At 34.8% G+C, this 19,221-nt stretch overlaps 1 protein-coding gene across 4 annotated transcripts in view; it reads left to right on the forward strand.

Moving 5' to 3' along the window:
• Positions 1 to 19,221, forward strand: part of LCORL (ligand dependent nuclear receptor corepressor like) — a gene marked incomplete at its 3' end in the record, with an annotated part of 127,254 nt that overhangs the window by 43,006 nt on the left and 65,027 nt on the right. For all 4 annotated transcript variants that reach the window (XM_084234115.1, XM_084234116.1, XM_084234114.1 and 1 more), the window contains exons 3-4: positions 3,757 to 3,836; positions 4,733 to 4,862. In XM_084234115.1, coding sequence (XP_084090241.1) covers positions 3,757 to 3,836; positions 4,733 to 4,862 — 210 coding nt within the window. The remainder of the gene's footprint in view (positions 1 to 3,756; positions 3,837 to 4,732; positions 4,863 to 19,221) is intronic.

The raw sequence follows: 19,221 nt of genomic DNA on the forward strand, positions 1-19,221 counted from the left end.
TCTCTGGTGCATCCTCTCACCCCCCACATCTCTGGCCTGTACCCCAGTTCTTGTATGCATAAATAAATAAATCTTTAAAAAAATAAATAAAACTACCTTTTCATGAATAACTTAGTTCAGTATTCTCCCATTTCAGTTTTCATTGAGCTTTAGTAGATTCCAAAATTATGTTTTATGATTGAGCTTTAGAGATTCCAGAATTATTTTTTATGATTAAAAGATACTGAAGAGAATAAAAATATTCAAGAAAAGTATGGTTTTTAAAAGAAAGGGAAATTTACATCTATTCGACTTGGTATTTTGCATGTGTTTTTATTTAATTTTTACTATAGCCTTAGGATGCAATTGTTATCCTCATTTTATAGATGAGGAAATTGAAGCTCAGAAAAGTTAACTTGCCCAAGGTCACAGCTACTTTGTGGAAAGCCTACCGTTCAGTACCAAGGCCTTCTAGTTTTAGTGTCTGTTATCTTTCCAAGAGAGATTAGGCGAAATGATGGGAGCCAGACTTTGAACCCAAGAATGTATGTCCCTGGTGGAAAGGTTGATCTTCTTCATCAATCATTTGCTATCAGGTTTCATTATGACATTGCTTTTTCTTAATAAAGCTATTTCTGTAAGGTACATAATTTGACCAATTTTGAGTTTATAGCTTCATGTGAAAGTATGAACTTTCCAAGATAGAGCTTCTTTTAGAGAGGAATGTCTGATTCATTGTCAAATTTTGAGAGATAAAAAGGAGCAGTATTTATTTAATTTTATGACAGGAAAAAGTAACCTGGACACAGAGATAAGATAAAGCTAGTTGAGTTAATTTTTTAAAATCTCTTTCCATTTATAAAAAATGTTTCCTAACTATTATTTATTTCAACTCAAAATTGAGTTGTTAAAGAGTAATTATTAAATATTTGTATTTAAAGTCAGTTTTGAATCAGTCAAAATTTAATGACATTTGTATAATCATTGATTATTCAGTGCTGTTTAACTATGTAGGCATTATTTTAATTAACATCTCCTTGAAAGCTTATCCTAAAATAATTAAAATTAAGTGATGATAATCTCAGAATTGCCTAATTTTAGCTTGCAAAGTTGTTGTTCCTTAAGTCAACATATTTATCACTGAAAGTTTGTAAAAGCATAGAAACATTTTTTAAAAACACCCCATCTCCAGGCCTCCTAGTCATTTTTCAGAAATTTCGACTGTAGGATCCCTTTCATAGTCCCTATTCATGAGACCATAATAAAAAAGAAAAATGTAAGATTTCTTTGACCTATGAAAATTATGTTGGGAATATGAGTCAAGTTTTTGCTACAAGTAATACTGCATAACAAAGAACTCCAAAATCTCTTGCATGCTTTATGGGTGATCTGTTTTCCTGTACTCTGGACTGTGGATAGATATCATATCATCTTCTTAGGATTCCAGGTCCCAGGCTAAGGCAGATGTGTATTACATTGCATGGGTGGAAGCTTATGAGAACTGGAGGGACTTAACATGCCTCCTAGCGCCTGAGCTTGGAATATGTGTTATTACTTCTCCCACATTCCTTCCTTGGTCAGAGTGTTTTCCCTCTTAATAAGAGACTCTATGAATGATACTATATTCAAGAGTATGAATGAATGATTCTGTTCTAGCAACAAGGGTGAACTGTATATAAATCTACATAGCTGCAATTCTGGGTTTTTAATTTGTGTAGATTGCTTAAACTTCATTGGATTGCATGCAAAAAGTTGTCGATTTTCTTAAGCACATATTAAAAAGTGTCTATCTTCAGCATACCAACCTAATTATAAGATGCAAATGTAATGGTACAAGATTTGAAAAATGGTGATAAAAATTCTACCTTGTTTATAATTAGTCTTGTAGTTTCTAATTTATTTTCACATTTTTTCATTTGATCCACAAATAAGGTGGTAGGATTCTTATTTTATATATGAGGAAATTAAAATAAAAGCCTTGTGACTTGGGCCTCCCTGGTGGCACAGCAGTTGAGTGCTGGGCTGTGAAGCTGCCCACAGTCTCTGCAGGGCTGGTTTGATCCCCGGCCGGCTGGCGAGGGTCCCACATGGCGCGCAGACCTCTCCTGCCGCACCCGCTGCTCCCCTCAGCAGTGTATTTCATCAGTCTGCCTGTTCTGCTCCCCACTCTGGCTCCGGTGAATCCTCTCACCCTCCCGCTCTTCTGACTGTACCCAGTGCTTATATAAATAAATAAATAAGTCTTAAAAAAATAAAAATAAAAACCTTGCGACTTGACAAGGTTACAAATGGCAAGTTCCATCCCAGATTTTTGGACACTTCAAATCTAAATGGTATCTTCCCATTACCCTATACAGGTCCTCATGTTCTTATTCCCTATCCTTTCCAATTTTAGATAAATGTTTGGAATATTTCTGAAAGTCAAAAGGTATTATCACTGCAGTTTTAAACTATTATCTTAACCTTAGATAATAGTTTATCTAAGATAATTAAGTTAATTATCTTTTCTGACCCATATATCTAGATTGAGGCAGGAGTATCCAGGAGCTGATCTTGGCTAGTATTTATACATTATCATTACAAAAAAGAAAAGCTTATTTCCTGTGTAGTTTAGCAGCAACATGTACTTGATTTCATTGTGCATTTCAAAAGTATGTGGTACTCCTGTGCTTTTTTTTTTTTAAGATTTATTTTATTTATTTATACAAGCACTGGGTACAGTGAGAAGCGTGGGAGGGTAAGAATTCACCAGAGCCAGAGCGGAGAGCAGAACAGGCAGACTGACGAAGTACACTGCTGAGGGGGGAGCAGCGGGCGGCAGGAGAGGTCTGCGCACCATGTGGAACCCTCGCCCTGTGGCTGGGGATCAAACCGGCGCTGCAAAGGGCAGCTTCACAACCCAGCACTCAACCGCTGCACCACTGGGGAGGCCCCTCTTGTGCTTTTTAGCTGTCAAAGATAATGATAATAATTTTATGTATTTGAGATCCCACTTAGGAATTTTGGAGGGGGGGAATGGGGAATTTCTGTTGTGTGGAGTAAGTTTGAAGCGTCACTGTCTATACCAAGTATAGTTAGGATGACAAGTGTAATTACACCTTCATAAAATTCTTTCATCAGGAAATGTTTGTTTTCCAGAAACACTAATATATTACAATAGTTGCATTATAAGGAACGCTGTTGTGGTAGAAAATCCATGATTTGTGCTGAATAATAAAACTTACTGCTTTTTACTCTAATACTTGCAACAAAGGCTTTAAACAATGTAATGAAAATCTGATCTGACTTTTTAAGCTTTGGATTTCTACTTTTTTCTTGGACAGGATATCGCTGTCTCGAATCTGTGGGCTTTTTTTGGTGCTTCATTTTTTTATTTTAATGTTGTCTTTCATGATGTGCAAAATTCATTCCTTCCTCATATCTCCCTGTTCATTCTGATTTCTGTCATAGTGAAAATAAAAAACAATATCAGTGATAAAATGAGTCTTTCAGATGGCTCGATGATACTTAAATTCCTGCTGTTGAAAAATTAATTCATGACCCACTTGTTCTTGCTAATCTGTCCCATAATAGTGCAAAATTACTCTCCTTATGGCCTTTTCTGTTTCTTCTAGATGTTGCCAGTTTAATTTTAAAGTTAGTCTTTTTCCCCTTACTGTTAGTAACTAGCCTCTCCCCTTTCCCCCCACCCATATGAGCCATTGCTGTGGAGAGTGGTAATTTTATTTGTATTAATAAAGTTAGTGTATTTAATGAATATTTTTCCCTCTTTTAAAGACTGTGAACCAGAAGAGCTGACTGACTGGTCTATGGATGAAAAATGTTCGTTTTGTAACCTACAGAGAGAAGCAGTCAGTGTAAGTTATAGTGCTATGAAATTATTTCTAAATTACATAATTGTAACACAATTTTGTAACTTAATTTGTTCTGAAAATTTGTGACTTACAAGTAGAAATTTGAATATATGACTTTGTTAATGAGAAGAATATTTTAGAATCTTATGTTAGAAAGCTGATAGCTTAACTTGCAGTTGAATATCTCAAAGTATTCATCTTTTTTGCTTATTTCACATTTCTTTCTCAGAGCTCTCTCGCTCACGAAGTTCAGTTCATGTCTCTTTTATTTTTAGGTAGAGAAGGGTGAGCTTAGAAGCCTAGTTTGGTCTGAGGCCACCCTATAGTCTAATTTCTTAGGAAGCAGTACTGGGAGGATAATGTGATAACTGTTTTTAGCCTTTTACTTTCTCTTGAAGTCTTTTGTATATCACAATTATCTTGTGTATAAATAATCAAATATCATTGTGTACCCTAAATAGGACGTATTAAACTATGCAAGCAGCATCTTCTTGTGTGGTAGGAATCCTAATGCTTTATGTATTGTGAGAAAGTCTTGATAAGAAATGAGAACTTAAGAACCTGTACACATTTTGGTCAGATTAGTGGATAAACATATCTGTTTCATTGTTAGAACTCTTTGGAAGTATGATATTACAACGAATTGAGTTAGCAATATGTACTTTATCAGCTATTCCCTCTTTAGACCACAGTTTTACTTGGGATTAAGTAATTAGCCCCTCATAGCTAAATTTCTTTTTTTTTCCTGACTCCAAATTTTATGTTCTTTCTGTATAACTTGATATATTTAAAAAGTGAAACAAATGAACATCTAGACAATGCTTTGCTATTTTTTAATAGAGTAGTGTGTTTAAATTAAAAGAGTGAATTCTTAAAATGTTGTTTTCTTATAATTTTAGGATTGCATGACTTCTCTTGATTCTTCACAGTCAACACCAACAGAGGAACTATCATCTCAGGGCCAGTCCAACACTGAAAAGATTGAATGCCAAGCAGAAAATTACCTAAATGCACTCTTTCGAAAGAAAGGTAATACTGGTGTACTCTGTCATTTAAAATTTGCAATAGAGATCTATAATGTTTGAATTTTTCTCACATACAAGTTTTTTTTATATCTCATTTTCTATTTCCTACTTGCTGCTTTCTTTTTCCTTACTTTTTCTTCATATTTTTCATGTATATTACGATACCCAATCGCTGTAGTCCTAGTTTTCTATTTGGTATTCCTTTTCACTATTTTATCCTGAAATCTTTCCCTATTTTATACATTTTACTCTCTTACTATAGACAGACAGGGAAATTTTTTTTCTGGTCTTTATTTTGATGCTGATCTCAAGAGTTCAACTTTTTTTCATTGTCAGTAAGTAATAGATACATTGCAAAACTATATTTAGAAATACAGCAGTTAAATCATTCATCAGCCAAGTTGTGATTTCAGTGTTTCTTTGGCAATTTGAATATACTTACTTGACATTAAAATGTCAGTGTTTGTTTTTGCTTCCTAAACCACTTGAACCACTTGTTTCACTTGTTACATAACTTGATACAGGTATATCAGGAAGTAGTTTTTATATCTTAGTTACTGGGGGAAAATAGAGAAATATGGAATCTTCGAGTTTTTGTTCTTGACCATTTCAGCAGTAGTGTAGAGTGTCTTAATGTTTACCATACATACCTTTCAAATAAAACCAATAGTGTGTGGAGAATGGAGGATCAGATTGGAGAGCATCCCAGCTTCCAGAATTTGAGAAATCCATTCCTATATTCTCATCTAGGTATTGACCTTGCTTTACTCTCTTTGGAACTGGGTAATACCAGATATTTTCAGTTAAATTGATAAGCTTGTCATTGGTAATATTGGAAACATTCCACACATTTGAGAAAGGAAGTTTTCGTTTCTTTTTATTAGTCTTTTATGTGCCGAAATATGAGAATCTTCTAAGAATCATTATTATATTAAAAGATCTAAATTTAAGAACTATACTTTTTAATTTTAGGGAACTGAAAATCAGTTCCTATGTCTTAACTAAATTAGTGTTGAGAAATTAGCATTATCTTTTAAGAACCACTCATTTTTCAAAATACTCTATCTGGATCTATATTTTAAAATATTTTACATGCTTTGAGATTTTTGTAACATTCTAATTTGAAAAACTTTATTCTTCCTGTATATTTATACTTATAAGAAGGATTATGTTATCAGACCTGTATCTCTGAATGGAGAAAATGTATATTTACACATGCATGCAGCAAGTTGCCCTCACCTTAGAACTCATTATTCAGTTTCCTTTTCTTATCAGTAATTTGTAATGGTAGTAGCTAGCATTAACAATGATAATAACCTTTAATTTTTAATTTAGTGTGGAGTTTAACCTATGCTCCATTACCCTGTTAAGAGTAATCAGTAAAAACTTGGTACTATTTCAGCTGATTCAAGCATCTGGGTCTCCAAGAGGTCTCCTACCAATGGTTGGGTGAGTGCTCATGGATATTTAGTGACCTCTTCATTTGGGAATTTCTTGGTTTTCTTCAAGATCTTTGAAGGTTTTCAGAGTTTTTCAGTGAAAGATTCTTACTGGTCTTTTTGCTCTTCTTCAGGCCTTATTTTTTTAACTTTTCATTTATAGTCCATCACTTTCCAGATTTAATTAAGCATAAGGTTTTTTTCTGCTTATGTTTGTTTATTAAAAATTTTTTAGTAAAATAATTTCAGAGTGTTCTAATATGGTCTGACTAGAGTGAAGCTTGAAGATAACTTTTAAATGGCCTTAACTGTTGGTCTTCTATTTAGTTCTACTGTTTACTTTGAAATAAAAGGTTAAAATGTGTTTTTAAGCAGGAATTACTTTTTCGGGGTAGCAAATAAAATGTTGATAAAGCATCTTGTCGGTGAAGCTTTTATCTGATTATAGAAAAATCTCCAAAGTTGGCCACTTCTAGGAATTCTGGATATAGTAATGTTAGCATTACTGATATTTTAAATATGTTGCTTAGTTTGAAGAACATACCATATGCATGCTGATCACCTTGCCAAAAGATAAAGAAATTTTTACTATTCTTATTGTAACATATTTATTGTCTTTTCTAACTATGGCTTTTGGAGATGATGATAAATATAAGCTGATTTTTGTTGAGAATGCAATACTCAAAAAGATGTTATCATTTGAGCACTAACCCTTTTTACGCCAATATCTAGTTTAACCCTAAAGCATTAGTAAGAGGTGTAGATAACTGTTACCATTTTAACTGGTAGAGATAATGAAGCACAAAGAAATTAAGTATTGTGTCTTCTGTGTTACGGACATTTGAGTTTGCAAGAAGAAATTTTAAGAAGATGACAGATATTCTGTGTGAGGAACACCTATATTCTTTAACTGTTCAAGCAGAAAATTCTTCCTCTTCACTATTTAGCAGCCTGAATTGGAAGTATTTGAATTGAATTAGGCTGACTAGCGTAGACTTACAAAAGGTGGATCTATATAGGTCATAGATTCCCATTTTTCCTTTATATGAACAGTTTGGTGATCAGAGTAAACTTACTACTTAAGCTAAAAATTGTTTGGGTAAGTCTCTGTACTTAGAAGTTAGTCAGAAGTACTCTTTGAGTAATGAATAAATAGAATAAGGGAGGAGGGAATATTTACAGATAGGAACTTTTAACCGGTTTTGTGTATTTGTTAGCAATTTTTCAAAATTTAATTCCTTCTAGCATTTATCTTTAAAACTGGAGAATGAAAATTCCATGATAGGAACTGTGTTTTGCTAATCATGGAATCCTCAGTATTTTCAGTGAGTAGTATTTGTTGTGCCTTAGGTCTTTAGTAGATACTTCTTGAATGAATGAATGAGTACTTAAAACTCTCCAGGTATCTTTCAGTTTCTGTAATACTCCATACTATTAATACTTCATTTATGCTATTTGGAAGAAGGAAGTTATTTAGCATGTACATAGAATTTATCTTTCCTTTGTACTTAAGTTTATTGCTTGTATAGTTTAAATATCAGTCAGTTTATTTGTTTTGAAATGTCAATCGATACGGGCATATGCATATAAAATACCTGTTGCAAAGCTGTCCCCATGAAATGTAAGCTAAATAAATTATTTTGACTTCTAGCTTTATATTTTCTGATCACCTGAAGTGTAAGCAGTGTAAGTCAGTAGCTTATGATTCAGAAGATATCTCATCTTTTTTTTTTTTTAAAGAAGGCTACATAATTTGACTAAATTACATGGGTGGTTGCACATAGTAACTGAATTAAAGATGAATGAATCATAATGCTAAATATAAGATGAAACATTCTTTCATCAAAATATAGTTTGTTTTTCCTGCTTTTTTATCTTTTAGGCACATGTACACTTAGCATTCATGTGAATACTGTTTTGGCCTTTACTTTCCAAGACCTTGATATATTTGATGCAGTTATTTGAAAGCTGAGTATTAACCAGCTTTTTATCCTTAAATTAGTTGATAGCCAGGTTTTTATGTAGTTTTCCTTGCCTATTTTGAACATAGACCTTTTTCCTTTCAAAGTCTCAATTTTTTTTTTTTTTAAGATTTATTTATTTATGTATACAAGCAGTGGGTACAGTCAGACGTGCTGGAGGGTGAGAGAATTCACCAGAGTCAGAGCGGGGAGCAGAGCAGGCAGACTGATGAAGTACACTGCTGAGGGGAGCAGCGGGCAGCAGGAGAGGTCTGCGCGCCATGTGGGACCCTCATCTGGTGGCCAGGGATCGAACCAGCACTGCAGAGGCTGCAGGCAGCTTCGCAACCCAGTGCTCAACTGCTTGCACCACTGGGGAGGCCCTCAAAGTCTTAATTTTTAAGCATTATACCTCCATGGTGAATATGAATGAAATTCTAAGAACACAATTAAAATTAGAATTGGATTTAAGATTTTCACGTTTCTGGTAAAATCACTTCTACCTGCAGTACCATCTGTGGGAGAAATTAAAGACCAACTGTCAGCTCATTCATCATAATCTAGACACTGATCTTTTTTATCTTTTTTATTCTTTAATTTGACCTTCTCACATATTCCTTTATAACCAGTGCGTATTCTTTCTGCTGTGTCTTGTGGAACTTACGGTCTTTCATCAGCAAAATTCCCTGTGACTTCAGTCTTTTCTCTCAATGTTTTCTTTAGTTTTATTGCTGTTACTGAAGCTTACACATACATAAAAGATGCTTTTGTAGCCCTTTCTCTTGCTGGCTATTTTTAATTCCTTACTTTATGTGGATTCGTTGTGATGTAGTTGGTTAGCAGCCTGTTCTCAAGAAGTTTTACATAAATTTTAGTCAGGGGATTAAGATAATAAACAAGTAAATAATATTTCTGGTTAAATGTGTTGTATATACACACAGGCTGCATATATATATATATATATATATATATATATATGAAAAATACACATATAAATTTAAGTGCTATAGAGACAGTGGGGAAGAGGAGTATTGGAATGCCAGGACAGAGGTGTAATGGCAATTTTATAAAGGGGTAGTCAGATGACATTTAAACAAACATGTAAAAATAAATTGAGGTAGCAAACTATAGAGATCCTAGGGGGAATACATTTTAAGATGTAGAGATTTACTAATTATGAAAAATTAAAGACCAATCAATTGTAACATTTTAAAGTAGGTAGGCGAGTAAGAGATAATTTTTCTCCTTTCCTTTACATGCAAAAAAATAATGGATAAATATCTTGACCAAAGAACATGTACTATATATAATGTAAATAATGTAGGAATGTGAGACAGTGATTGCCAGTAGCACTTAGTAAGATAAACAAGGCAGTTTTAAAAATGTTTGATTAATGGAGTTGCCCAAGTGAAGTTTGATAAGACATAGAGGCTTTAGTTCCTGTTGTTTGGTGGTAATATTTAATTAGAATGAGCTAATGAAGTAATGAACAGGTAGATTAAATGACAAAGGTTTATCCATGTTCATGTCCCTGACTGAATTGATGGCACTGTTTCTTTTTTTTTTTTCCCCCCAAGATTCATTTTATTTATTTATGCATACAAGAGCAGGGGTGTATGCCAGAGGTGTGGGGGTGGTTAGAGGATTCACTAGAGAGAGACAAAATGGGGAGCAGAACAGGTGGATCTACTGAAACACACTGCTTGAGGGGAACAGTAGGTCAGACAGGAGACGTCTGCTGCGACATGTGGGTTAACTCCCTGGCTGGGGATCGAACTCATGCTGCAGTGGCTACTGATACCTTGATAGTGCTGATACTTAATCCCTTGTGCAACCAGGGAGGCCCTGATGGAACTATTTCTAATCCATCAGATGAAGCCACAGAAAATTGAAAGAATAACTGGAATGCAGCAAGAGTTTCTTTTTAAATAATATTGGTATAAGTTCTTAATACATTGTTCTGTCCTCCTTAATCCTCCTTCCCTTAAATTCCTTACAATGTTATAAAAGGCAGAGATATTAAGGTTATATGTTCTCTAATGTTCCTCTGACCTGATAAATTTTTCATTCACATGGGCAATTGAGGCTATGAAATCTGTGAGATAAAAGTGTCCGTTCATTTGATTCTTCATTTTTTTTTATTCTTGATGCAGTGCTTATTCATAGTAAACCAAAATGAAAGGAACATAAACAATGTCTATTTTTACTGTTATGAACCTTTAAATCAGTTAGCTTTTTTGGACTACCAGAAAAGAAGACACATTTTCCTAATAATTCTCTTCCATGACTGTTCAGTACCTTTTGTGTAAAGTATGAGAGCAAAGGAATATTTTCTCATTCTTATTTTCTGTAAATTAAAAACAGATTAACTTATTGCTCAGTTGTTAGTGAAGTCCTTATTTCCCTTAAAGAGAAGAGAGTTATTTATTTGTGAAATTTATTGAGTTATCTTGTTGTGATCATCATGATGGTAGATCACTGAATAGGTCTGTAAGATACAGTACTTTAGTTCAAGGGGACACAGGCATGTTATACACTAGGATACAGTGGAGATTAAATAGAGAAAGCAGTTCTTGTGGTCTTGACTCTCTTCTCATCTTTAACCTATTGTACTCAGGAATGCTGAAACTGAAGACTAAAATGAGCCGTGATATACTCTGCTAAGAAATAGTACTATCTTTATATCATTCCATAATGGATTAGTAATTCCTAGAGAGCAGAAAGTATTCTCTCTCAATGTCTCTTTTATTACCCTGAGTGTCGGTATCCTAATTAGATTAGTGTTGATTTTTTTTTTTTTTTTAGGATTTATTTTTTATTTATACAAGTGCTGGGGTACAGACCAGATGCACGGGAGGGTGAGAGGATTCACCAGAGATAGAGCAGGGAACAGAACACCAGAGATAGAGCAGGGAACAGAACAGGCAGACTGACAAATTATACTGCTGAGGGGAGCAGCGGGCCAAACAGCAGAGGTCTACCGCGCCATATGGGATTCTCACTGGCCGGCCGGGATCGAACCCACGCTGCAGAGGCTGCGGACAGCTTCACAGTGCGGCGCCCAACTGCCTGCGCCACCAGGCAGTTGATTTTTAATTAATTTACTTGTAACAATGACCATTAACTTTAGTAGAAATATAGCTCTGTGTCTCTAGCTAGTCCATTATTTTCTAGATAAACAACTTTTAAAAATACTTAGTAGTGATTTATTTACATTTTATTTGAAGTCTCATTAAAAGTTAAAGGTGATAATGTAAGAAAGCAGCATATGGGTGGGTCTTTTGTGACTCATATTCAATAGGCAAAAAAGAAATATTACTCTTGTTGGTTTCAGTATTAAGCCTTATTCCTCAGTTTACATTTCTGCTTGTTATTGTAGCAGATATTCTACATGATTTTGTCATGTCGAGAGAACAATACTGTATCCATTGTAGTCCTTATCATACTTAACTGATGTAGAATAGATTTTTAAACCTTATTGGGGCTTCATGATAATGTTTATTTATTTATTTTAAAAGATTTATTTATTTATTTATATAAGCACTGGGTACAGTCAAAAGCACGGGAGGGTGAGAGAATTCACCAGAGCCAGAGCAGGGAGCAGAACAGGCAGACTGATGAAATACACTGCTGAAGGGAGCAGCGGGCACGGCAGGAGAGGTCTGTCACGCCATGTGGGACCCGCACCATGTGGGACCCTCGCCGGCGGCCGGGAATCGAAACGGCGCTGGAAAGGCTGCGGGCAGCTTCACAGCCCAGGGCTCAACTGCTGAGCCACCAGGGGAGGCCCATGCTAATGTTTAAATATTTGATTTTTTTTTTTTTTTTTTAGTAAGGAATCTGCTTTTCTTTTTCATACTGTTACTTTGTACCCCGTTTTTCCCAGAAAAGTTCCCAGAAAGCATAGGCAATCTAAAAGCTTGTCTAGAGATGTTGGTATTTGAGTTCCACATTGTTACAGGATATGTCCAACAAGGGTGCATGTGCTACAAACACCTCTGGCACTCCTAGCCCCGATTCCCCCACAATAGCCTCTGGACTGAAACTTCTAAGCTCTGTTGAAGGTGGCTATAATAGGAATAAGACTATATCTAAATTTACAACTTTGTTGGGTTAGAGATTGGTACTACTTAACTGTAAGTGCCATAGCAGCTGAGGTTGCAGAAAAAAGAAAAAAATTATCATGGGAAATGACTCAGCATTCCAAATAATTTCTTGTCACATTTTTACTACAACACAGACTATTGTGTAAACAGTTATGAGCATTGAGATAAAGTGTCTTGAGTAACTTGCCTGGTTACATGCTCATAAGGAAAAAATGGTTTGCCCCTCTTCTTCAGTGTTATAACGAATTGTTTCGTATCTCTGGGATAGCAGTTAGGACAGCTGAAAGACTTGTGCCATTGTTATTCATCTGTTCTGACCCTGGCTTGTTTGGCAGAAATATCAGTAGATTGTGTAAGAAGTGGAAGCTTAGATGAAGCAGGATAGGAATGGAATACCTGGATATGTAGAATGATTGTTGTTTTGGCAGTCTGTGGTTATGGTGGTTATCAAGTGATTCTTATTGGGGATACATTTTTTTAAACTAGTTTCAATATAGCTATGCTTTATCTTCTTTCTGAAAATAATAAGGAAATTCTGGATCTTTTCTACCCTATATAACATGTTATTTTCTAATCTTTCTTGTTCTGCTTCATAGTTTAAGAAACGAAGCAGTGGGCAGCACAGTATCATTGGAACTTTAAAATAGCATATGCTAATTTTGTTGCTTTAATTTGCATAATATTGTTTATCAAGTTTTCGTGGCTCTGTAATTTTACTGCCACGCTCCTGGCTTCTTAACCGATGATATTCCCCATAAAGCTCATGGATAGTATTCCATGGATCCATGAACTTGAGAAAAATGACATCTTTGTTTTTGCTCAACTCTAGAAATTTTATATTTCTTTCTAATAAATCTTGATAGTAAATAGCAGTAGCATTAGCAATACCTCTTCCAATAATAAAAATCATAGTTGTTGTCATAATACTGTATCTTAAGTTATTATTTAACATTCTCATTACTTCAAAATTATGGTGTATGTATTAGTCTTACTACTAGATCTTATGCTTTAATACATTAAGAAGAAAACACATATATTGTTATAGCTCACTTAAAAATTGGGTTTTGGCAGATGCCTTCTCCTGTCTTGCCCACTGCTCCTCTCAGCAGTGTATTTCAATAAATCCCTCAAAAAAAAAATTTTTTTTGTTTTGACAATTATATTCCAATATATATAGTTGATGTCTTTTGTAATCTTACATAATTTTGCAGTGAAAACATACTTTTTTGAGTAGATCTTCACCATACTACCAAAGGAATTCTTTCACAAAAGGGTTAATAATCTTGTCTACCTCCTTGATTGTCTGGGTGATCTCCATGCTGCACCCAGAATGTTATACTTTAAGGATTAAGCCACTAGACTTTATACATTTCTTCTCCCCCCGCCCCCAGATATCATCCCCACTCCTGATTAACTGTTTCTTTAGAAGAGCCACAGCCTCTTTCCAAGTTCCATGATGTTTTCTAGAACTATTGCAGACAGAATGTTTTCAGTTCATCTATTTTTCCCTTTTACCTCCTATTTGTTTTTTGGTAATCTAGGTGTCATGCTTGTTAACATTTTTCCTGAAAAATAGGAAGAAATATAAGTCTATTAAGATTTCCCATTCATTGTTTCTATTACAACAGATTTTTAGTAAATTAAGAATGAAATCATTAATGAAAATTGTTTTTTTTAATCTGAGAGGTTCTATTAGCCATTCTCTAACATTCTAACTTTACACTTTTAAAAGTTAGATATATTAACACTACTCTTTATATTGAGAAATAATCTTTTCATTTTAATATAGGTCAGTGATTGCAGAAAGTATTTCTTTATTAATAGACCATAAAAACATTTTTGATGCTTTTCCCCCCACAATTGTCTGGCATAGTGTGATGCTAGAGATTGTTTCATTTTTAATGTATCCAGCAGCAGGAGTATAGTACAACATGCTAGGAAAACAATTGCAAATAGAGTATTGGCAGAATTTGTATGAAAACATTAAAATAGTTAGAATGTTATCCCAGAGCAATGTTTGTCATTAAGGAAATAGGCACAAGGAAAGAGAGCCAACCTAAAATGAGGCCGAAGCCTTTAAATTGTTCAGGGAGATTAAAAGGGAATGGGATATGTCATTTTATAAAAACTGTAACTCTCTGTGTTAATTGTATATAACACAGATATAATGAATTATGAAGTTATTACAAAGTGTATTCTGAGCATGATCTTTTCTAAGTTATTTGTTAAATTTAATATATTTATTCTACTGTATATACGTCTTGGTGGTGGTTCTTGGAAACCTTATACAATTATATACAGAGGTTTGAAATTGAGGGAAACAAAAATCTTCTTTCTAATTAAACTAAATTACATACTCTCTACTAAGAAAAATAGACATTTCAGTCATTATTACTCCTGAGACTTTGCATATGTAGTATTTCTTCTACCCCCTTCTCTGCTATTCCCGCCAAAGTGGCAATGTAAGTTAGTTGGTCACCATTAACTTATAACCCACTCACCGGTATAAAAATCACTATTTTAAAGTGATGTAAATTAAAGAGAGTAGGGGAAGAGGTTTTTAAAAAAGTAAGAGCAACTAAATTTTTCTCTATAAAATTACATATTAATATTAAGTGTGTCAGTTTGAATGCCTAGTACGTGGGTAGGTGATAGTTATTTAGTGGGTGATAAACTTGTTTTCACCCTCTGCTTTATTTTATTTTATATATATTTTACATCATTTTTCATTTTTGCACAATGTATGCATTTTCATCTTAGTTATATTCCCTATACAATTCCCACCCCCCCCTTATTTTGACCCTACTCCCTTCTCTCCTCTCCCCCCACCCCCAGCCCCCTATACTGTGTCTCTGGTTTATAGTTGCTTGTTGATTTTGATTTTTACTTTATTATAATTTGTCTTTTTTCCTCGTCCCTTATTTAGGTTTTCTAAATTCCTGCTATGAGTGAGACCATCCAGTATTTTTCTTTTTCTTTCTGGCTTATTTTGCTGAGCATGATCCCTTCCAGCTCCATACAGATTTATGGTCAACTAATCTTTGACAAAGGAGCAAATAATATGCAATGGAGGAAAGAAAGTTTGTTCTCTGCTTTTTAGAAAGACATAATACTTTCCCTGTTCTGGCTTGTGAGAAAATGATTTTTAAAATGTCTGATACCTTGTTTACTGAATGCTTTTAGTCTATAGAGAAAGACAATTTACTAATGAGATAGCATATTCTCTAGTAGTCAAGCAGTGTCAAATGGATGTGCTATGTAGTTGTCAAATGTGAGTTGGAGTTTGTTTTTTAAATAGCAGAATATAGCACCTTTTTTATTTATCCATAATATAGAATTGCTGTTGTTCCATAATTCTTTAGATCTGCAATTTTAGATTTTCTTGATTATTTACCTATTTATGGGTGATATAATTTGCATCTAAATTTAGTTTTCTGTAATGCATCTTTTTTTAAAAAGCATCAATCAAGTTATTCATTAATGAATAAATACTCTCTCTAACCACATATTAACATTAAAGACAAACATTATGAATCGTAGAAAGCATCTTGTGATTCCTTATTGTAAAGGATCTCTGGTGCCATCTATTGAATAGTTTTTTAAAGGAAGGAAAGTATGTGAAATCAGATGGGTTTTCCACTTGATGTAATTTTTGTTTTATTTTTTAAATGGAGTTTTTCTAAAGGGCTATCTCAGATTTATAGAAAAGTTGAGCAGAAGGTAGAGTTCCCATATCATCTTTCATTGGTGCGATGGATTTGTTAACAATTAGTGAATTGATATGTTATGAAATAAAGCCCATTGTTTATAATACATTCACTGTTTACATATTGTACAATTGTGTGGGTTTTGCCAAAGGTACAATTTAATTTACAGTGTCATACACAGTATTTTTACGGTCCTAAAACTCCTGTCTTCCACCTGTTCATCCCTCTACCCTGTGTTCCCATCCTGTGTCAAACACTGATATTTTGCTTGTTTCAGAATGTCATATAATTGAAATCATATAGTGGTATATAACCATTTTATATTTGCTTTATTTTCTGAGTATGCATTATGCATTTAAGATTCCTTTATGCCTTTTCATGACTTTCTTTTTATTGAATACAATTACATGCTTTTGTGTACCACATTTTGTGCATACTTTTTTTTTTAAAGGTTTTTTTTTTAATTTTATAGAGACATGTTTTATTTATTTATTTTATTTGTTTTTTTTGTTTATACATGCACTGGGTACAGTCAGAAGCGCGGGAGGGTGAGAGAATTCACCAGAGCCAGAGCGGGGAGCAGAGCAGGCAGAAGGACCGAAGTACACTGCTGAGGGGAGCAGCGGGCGGCAGGAGATGTCTGCACGCCATGTGAGACCCTCCTCCAGTGGCTGGGGAGCAGCCGGGGATTGAACCGGCTGCAGGCAGCTTCGCAACCCAGCGCTCAACCGCTGCGCCACCGGGGAAGCCCCATACTTTCATCTATTAAAGGATATCTTGGTTGCTTCCAATTTTTTCTTTTTATTGCTTCCACTTTTTAGCATTTCTAAGTCGAGCTGCTCTACACAATCACAGGTATATGTGTTGGCATGTTTTGAACTCATTGAGTAAATATCTGGATCCCATAATAAGACTGTTTAGCTTTGCAAATCTCTTCCTTATGTGGCTGTGACATTCCACATGAATAATAATTTCTATTGTTCCCCATCCTCACCAGCATTTGATGTCAGTATTTAGGGTTTTGGCTGTTTAATAGGGGAGAGGTAGTAGTATCTCATGATATTTTAATTTGCAGTTTCTTAGTAATATGACATTGAGCATCTTTTCATATGCTTATATGCTATTTACAAATATGAGATAATATGTAAGATATCTGTTCAGACCTTTTGCTCATTTTTAAATGGGATTGTTCCCTTTCTCATTGAATTTTAAATTTCTCTGTATATTTTTCAAATAAGACCCCTTTATCAGATAGATCTTTTGCAAATATCTGAGTCCGTAGCTTATCTTTTCATTTCCTTAGAGTCTTTCACACCAGAATTTTTCTTTTAATAAAGACCACCTTATCAATTTTTTAATGCATTGTGCTTTTGTTTTAAATAGTCACTGCCAAGCCACTGTCACCAAGATATTATCCTTTTTTAACTCTAGTTTTTATGTTTTACATCTAGATAGATTACCTATTTTGAGGGGGGTTTTTGATGAGAAATATAAAATCTATGTCTAGATTCTTTCTTTGCATATGGTTGTCCACTTGTTCCTCCACCATTTGTTGAAAAGACTCTCCTTTCTTCATTTGTTACCTTTGCTCCTTTATCAAAGATGAATCTTTTTGTGTGGTTCTATTTCTAGGCGATTTTTGGTCCACTCTCTACTCTTGTTTCATGTCATACTGTCTATATACCTTTATTACTAGAGTTTTATAGCGAGTCTTGGGAGGTTAGTGTCATTTCTCCAATTTAGATCTTTGTTATTGTGTTGACTATTCTATGTCCTTTTTCTTTTATATAAGCTTTCAAATCAGTTTCTTAGTATCCACAAAGTAACACATAATGATTTTGATTAGGGTTGCATTGATTTATAGATCAAATTGAGGAAGAACGCAGTAGAAATATTAAATTTCTATCCATGAACATGGAATATCTCTCCATTTATTTATTTTTAATGTGATTTTTTTCCCAGAGATTTGTAGTCTTCCTTACATAGATTTTTTTTTTTTTTTTTTTTTTTTTTTTTAATAGAGGCATGTTTTATTATTTATTTATTTGTTTTGTTTATACATGCACTGGGTACAGTCAGAAGCGCGGGAGGGTGAAAGAATTCACCAGAGCCAGAGTAGGGAGCAGAGAAGGCAGAAGGACTGAAGTACACTGCTGAGGGGAGCAGCGGGCGGCAGGAGAGGTCTGCGCGCCATGTGGGACCCTCCTCTGGTGGCGGGGGAGCAGCCGGGGATCGAACCGGCGCCACAGAGGCCGCGGGCAGCTTCGCAACCCAGCGCTCTACCGCTGCGCCACCGGGGAGGCCCTTACATAGATTTTATATTTTGCTAGGTTTATACTTCAGTATTCTATTGTTGAGAGTACTAATGTAAATCATTGTAAATTGCAAATTTCACTTGTTCATTGGGGGTATATAGGAAGACAATGGACTTCTGTACATAAACCTTATATCCTGCAACTCTCTCTGGAGTTTAACTATAGACCTTTAGCCATCTCTACCTTTTCCTGTGAGAATTCAATATGAAGTCCAGAAGAATTGTTATGAGATTAGGACACCATTGAAAAGTAATAGGTATTAAAAATTAATATAATGATAAAAGGTACTGTTCAGCAGTTAACCGTGAAAATTAGGAATATGTATATCAGAATAACATTACTTGAAAATGTATCAAGCAAAATTTGCCAAATGGAGTAGAAAACATTGGAGAGGGTGAGTTTAAAATCTTCAGTCAAGGGCCTCCCCGGTGGCGCAGCGGTTGAGCGCTGGGTTGCGAAACTGCGCGCGGCCTCTGCGGCGCCGGTTCGATCCCCGGCTGCTCCCCGGCCACCAGAGGAGGATCCCACATGGCGTGCAGACCTCTCCTGCCGCCCGCTGCTCCCCTCAGCAGTGTACTTCGGTCCTTCTGCCTGCTCTGCTCCCCGCTCTGGCTCTGGTGAATTCTCTCACCCTCCCGCGCTTCTGACTGTACCCAGTGCATGTATAAACAAAACAAACAAACAAACCAGCAAACAAATAAATAAAGCATGCCTCTATAAAAAAAAAAAATAAAATAAAAATAAAATCTTCAGTCAAACAGACCTAAGTAAATCATAAGAAAGAATTTTTGATCAATATTCAATAGTTAACAGATTTGAGCCAGCAGGCATGTAG

The sequence above is a fragment of the Talpa europaea genome (genome assembly GCF_964194135.1).
Source record: "Talpa europaea genome assembly, chromosome: 5".
In the NCBI taxonomy this organism is placed as follows: Eukaryota; Metazoa; Chordata; class Mammalia; order Eulipotyphla; family Talpidae; genus Talpa; species Talpa europaea.